The 5710-nt window shown below is 35.0% G+C and overlaps 1 protein-coding gene and 1 long non-coding RNA gene across 3 annotated transcripts; both read left to right on the plus strand.

The window, feature by feature from the left end:
* Nucleotides 1-269: 269 nt before the first annotated feature.
* LOC113272009 (F-box protein CPR1-like) lies at nt 270-1383 on the plus strand. Its single transcript, XM_026521926.1, has 2 exons — nt 270-615; nt 1259-1383. Exons 1-2 carry the CDS (start codon nt 270-272, stop codon nt 1381-1383), a joined length of 471 nt encoding a protein of 156 aa, XP_026377711.1.
* A 1640-nt stretch (nt 1384-3023) lies between these two features.
* Nucleotides 3024-5710, plus strand: LOC113274746. 2 transcript variants are annotated; one of them, XR_003323190.1, is made up of 3 exons: nt 3024-3212; nt 3624-3712; nt 5571-5710. It is a non-coding gene; the product is annotated as an uncharacterized LOC113274746 (long non-coding RNA). The 2 variants fall into 2 exon arrangements; XR_003323191.1 differs by having other exon boundaries at nt 3025-3212; nt 3630-3712.

The raw sequence follows: 5710 nt of genomic DNA on the forward strand, positions 1-5710 counted from the left end.
AAGAGGATTGTGTATTTATATTATCAAGATTACAAAGGATACACAGAATATAGGATATACAAAAATTTCCTAGATTACACAGATTTCCTAGATATTCAATTAGTAGGATATAGAATATACAAAGCTTTCCTAGATTATACAGATTTCCTAGATATTCAATTAGTAGGATATATATCCGTATAATAGGAAAGATACACAAACCATCGTGACTTAGTCAGTCACGGTTGCTATATGTCTAACATATTACTCGTTTAGTCCTGGAAATACTTATGGTCTGCTTTTCCACGGGGTTCTTCATTGGTTTGGTGGTACGTACGATTAATACCACCCAACATACTTTCTCTGAAGTTATAGAAGCTTTCAGTATTAGCGATGAGAAACTTATTCATGTGCCACTTCCTGAAGAATCCACTCCATTAGCTCGCAGAGTATGTAAAAGTGTGGGAATGTTGGAAGACTGCCTTTGCTTAGTTGTTAGCATGCTTGATATCCGTACTGATGTATGGGTGATGCAGAAGTATAGGGTGAGAGAATCTTGGACTAAGAAAATCACTATTTCCCAATCAGCCATCACCAAATCTTGTTATCCAAAGCTGATATGGGCTCGCAATGATGGTGAGGTTGTGATCAAAACTGCAGACCATTTTTATTTATTTAATCCAACAAATAAAAGAGTTAGAAAGGCGTATCTCCATGATATTGGTGAGGTAGTAGTGGTTAATGTAGAGAACTATGTGGAGATCATGGTTTCACGAAAAGGAAACTTCCAAGTTCCAAAAGAAAACGAAGTCATTGTAAGGATGGTACGAATATCTTCGCGCAGTCACTTGGTTTGTGCATTTTTTTCTTCTTCTAGATTTATGTTTCGTTCAATTTTGAGCAGCATCTATCTTTTGGTATAGATTTTTGTATGAAAATTACCAAGTTTATTATAGAACTCAAATAAACAATGTTGGAAAACTTGGTCCTTGCTTATCGATATAACTCAATTTCTCTAACAGGACGGAAAAAGAAAGTGTATTGAGATTACCAAGTTGAGTTTTCGAATATGCATGCGAAGTTGAGTAGTGAGAGTATTCTAAAACTCAACTGAGAGATTCTTCTTAACCCACTGGTCTTTTAACCAAAGAACAACAATTTTGGTAAGGGAAGGGACCATTGATTTTGTTATATCCCTGAACTAGGTACGTGTTTATTTACGGACTTATAATTTGTTGGACCAGTGATCTATGTTCTGCGTAAGTGTTATCCGCTGTAGATTCATCTCATAGGAGTAGTCTTTCAGCTGCAAATGTTACTTGGGTGAAGTTGACTTGGGAGCCAAAGTTTCTTTTGGTGAGTAAGGTGGAATTCCTGAAGGGTATTCATGTTTTCCACTCATAAATACAATTGTACTGGGAGGAGACACTTTCGGGTTGTTTGTTTTTTGGGTCTTTCATGGCAATTGGCAAACAAAGTAACAGACCATACATTCACTCACATAAACTAACCGAATCCTTTCTCACTGCGGTTTCACACTCCCCAGATTATTTCCATATCTGCTGGCTAGATTTTAACTTCTCAACACTCAACTTGACAATTTATCCTATAATCCTATATAAAAAATATGAATGAAGTAACACAAAAACAGATGTATAGGAAGAAAGTATGTAAGGAAGTTTATCGGGAATTGTGGAAGTGTTAAGGGTGAGTAAAGAAGTCTCATCAACTTTAGGTCGGAATACAGATAGTTGAGAGTTGGATAAAAATGGAGGTTTTCCACTCATAAGGAGATAAACGTGGGTGTCTTAATTCTAGGCCATAGTGCATGAACATGCATGTAGTATTTACATCTTCGTGGCATGAGAATCAGAACTGTGTGGTTTTTTGTCTAAAGGTGCCATCACTATCTTCAACCTACCAAAAATGCCATACATGACATTTATGTCCCTGACAATAGAGGATTCTTAGTTGTTTATTATTATTTCTAACATTCAAAAATTAAAACAAGTGGTTTTTTGTCTGGTTTTCAGTGCCAGAGTTCTGAAGAAAGTGTCGGGACTCTTCACTGGACCCTAGGATTTTATTAAAAATATTTTATAATTTGAAAAAAAAAATTAAAAATCACTTTTTTTATTTGTATTTAAGTATTAGCAGGGCCGGTCCCAAAGGGGAAACAGGGAAAGCTCCACTTTGGGGCATCAAGGCCTAGGGGGCAACAAAATAAGTGCTTTATGTTTTGGGTTTTTATCAAAAATAAAAACATTTTTAAGGGCTTATTCATAAATATATGTGATATATGGGGCAGAAATTGAACAGTTTTAGGACTAAATTGGAAATTGTTTTCTCTTTCCACTAAATAATTCTTAATTCCCTATTGCAGGCTTAGAAAAAAAAATCGCAGCTACCAGAATTTAGGAGGTATATATGCTAATAAGGCATTGACTTGTTCTGTGCACGACATAACTGATTGCTGGCACAATTGGTTGATGTCAATGTTCAAAGATTTGCCTATCAAAAAATTATAGGATCTAATAGTTCAATTTATAATCGAAAAATCATACGCTGTACATTCATTCCACTATTCAAATTTTTGTTTATCACAGTTACCTTTTTTCCTCCTTTAAGACACGCCTTCACTTAAAAAGGAAGCAAACATTACGATCTCAAAATAAAAAGAAGAGTTAAAAAATGCTCTTGTTACACTAAGTTAAGCTGCAGCGTAAAAGAATTAATATAATTATGGGGGCAAAAAAAAATTAGTCCACTTCGGGGCAAAAAAAAAGTCAGGACCGGACCTGGTATTAGGATCGTGTGGAAAGGTCAGGACTCTTTAGAGCACCTTAGTGGACCTCCGTAAAGTCTTCGGGTAGAAAAAAATAATAAAGTAAGACCAATTTTAATTAATATTTTAAAATAATTTTGTTAATGGAATTAAATAAGGTTTCAAGGGTATCGACCTTTTCACTCCAGGGTAAGGACCTTTTCTTCACGGGCCATCTAGGCGTCATGCAGGTGATAAGTAGGATGATCAACGTCGGGACCTTTTAACTCCAGGGTCAGGACCTTTACAATACTCCACCCCTTAAACCTTTGTTTATATAACCCAGGTTCCATTCCCATTCCCTTTCTCTACTGCTGTTTACCGTTCTTCTTCCTCTTCCTGCTTTTTCATCTTCTTGAGGTTCTACTGCTCTTTATCAGGAACACCTCTTTTTATTATCCAAAGACAAGTAAGTAATCTAAACCCTTTGTTTAATTTTGTGAAAATCGTCTAATGCATGATGTTTTTGTTTATTGAGATGATTGATGCTCTGAAATTAGGGTTTCTGGATATATGAAATTGCGAATTTCAAAATTAGGATTTTGTTTTGTTTTCCCAAATCGATTGGAGCTTGATGTTTGATTATAATTGAAATTTAAAATGATTGGCTGCAGGGTTTCAATTGGTTATTGTTTGATGGGTTTCGGTAACCTTATAATTTTAAAGTAGAATTAAAATTATCTTGATTTCTTTAGCAAATTCATCTGATAGCTCTCTCTATTGTGCAATGCGGCATGCTTTCTCTTTTAAGTTATTGCTTTCCAAATGCATATTTTCATATGTTGAACTGAATTAGAAGATGACACTTTCACAATTGAAGTTACAGAACGGAACCATAATTATGAGGGTTCAAATTTTGGGGATTGCTTGATTTGAAATGATCACTGTTGTTAAACCCTTCGATCAATGGTAAGGCCTCGTCTCCAGATTATTTTCTAGGTGGTTATGAATTGATTGATCAATTGTTTCAGCTTTACTTTATGATGATGCATGTATTGCTGAGTGATGAAGATTGAAATGAGAAGGTGGCACCCTTTTTACATACAGGCAGTCGAGCACCATTTGGATATACTGTGTTTTATGCTTTCTGGGTTTGATTTTTCGTTTTTGGTTTGGTAGGCTTAGATGTACTAGTTGGAGATAATTTATGTCTAGATTTCAATCTAAATGTTGCTTGTATGAATTACTTGCAGTTATCAAATCATGCTGGGATAATGAAATTGTAAAATACAGTGAGTTAGAATAAAACATTTCTGAAGTGGGGGGTGGGGGGGTGGGGGGTGGGGTGGGCAGTTTAACAGGATTATATTTTAGGCGGTTGGGATATTCTTGGTCTCTCTTTGGTTTTGAGTCTCTAAAGAATTTTTCACTTTATGTTCAGTTTGGGTTTCTTTAATTTGCTTCTTAGTATATTTAGTCTCTGCAATCATAACACACATTGGTCATTACTACTAGAGATGGATATGGGTCCTGTTCCATGAAAAGTCTCTATTAATAGTCTTTGCTTACTGAGTTTTGGTTGCATGTGTAGTGTATTAATGTTTGATATTTAGAGAGATAGACCGGAGTTGTGTTCTTTTTGGTATTGGTCTTATTTGCAGAAAAAAAAACATCCAGAAATAGATAGTGACTCAGTAAGAATCATTTCTCATCTTTTTGGTATGATTAAGTTAAGGTCTTATGGTTACAGGATGTTGTGTTTGGGTTCATGATGATTTTGTTAGGGTTTTTTGCTTTTGGTAGTAGTATAAGAAGGTTTTGAGGTTTTGCATTGGAGTTCAAAAGATCAAATATCCTCCTTTGTATAATTCAGTTACGATGTTGTGTATTTTCTTTGCTTTTGTGTACTTTCTTTTGCATTTACTAGACGTGCTTTTGTTTGTTTGTACTTTTCACTGAACATTTTGAACTCAAAAAGACAAAAAACTATGGTTTTAAGTTTTTTTCTCAGTTACCGGACTTTTCGGAAAAAAAAATCCGATATCCGATAACTTAACCTAAGAATCTTGTTTTTCTTTTTCACATTAGTGGATAAAGTTTTTGGATCTCAAAATAATGAGAATATCAATTGTGAAGTAAGCAAAAAACTCATTAAGGGAAAGAATGTTGGAAGCCTCAAAGGTTGAAATGTTCACTATAAAGCATTACTGTTAATCCAAGCAATAAGACAAATCGACATTTTTTGTTTCCCTGTTTGGTATGTTATAATCAATGATTTTTTTGCTTTTGGGTTAAGTGATGAAGTTACTGATGTGTGTTATTGATTTGCATTAATTGTGAAACTGACCAATTAGAAGGATGTTTGTTTGTTTGTTTCTGATCACCATCGTTGAATCTAGAAACTTAGTTAGCGGGATACCTCAGAAATTGAGTTTAGGGGTCACAAGTAGTAAAGGAGAGCAGCTAGCTTATTTTTTAATCTGTGAGGATCTGGCTTCTATTGATAATCTATGTAATGTATTAGACTAATCAGGCACTCCTGTTTGCTTCTACTCAAACAACTCTGTTGGTGCTTTTCATGTACTTTGGTGTCTGGCTATGTCAATTCATCAAGAATGCTTCATCGACAGTGATTATATTTTAGAGATATCTATGAAGTATGAATATGTAGTCATGTAACCAAATAAGCAGATACATATAGTAGTAGTTCACTTATGTATGTATATTCCGAGTCACATTAGTCAGATATGGTTATGTTATTAGTAGTCAACTTCAGTTGTTTTAACTGCCTTGCTTCATATGATGGTTGGATAAATGAAATTCCCAGCACCAAGGAATGGCGAAATAAGTCAAGGCGCAAAGTCTATCCACTAGCAGTTGCAGAGCTGAAGGGTAAACGCACCAGGAAATATTATTATGACCGGAGTAGTGAGAATAGGAGGCCTAAGACACATGAGGTTCGTACTT

Source organism: Papaver somniferum, chromosome 4 (assembly GCF_003573695.1).
Source record: "Papaver somniferum cultivar HN1 chromosome 4, ASM357369v1, whole genome shotgun sequence".
NCBI lineage: Eukaryota > Viridiplantae > Streptophyta > Magnoliopsida > Ranunculales > Papaveraceae > Papaver > Papaver somniferum.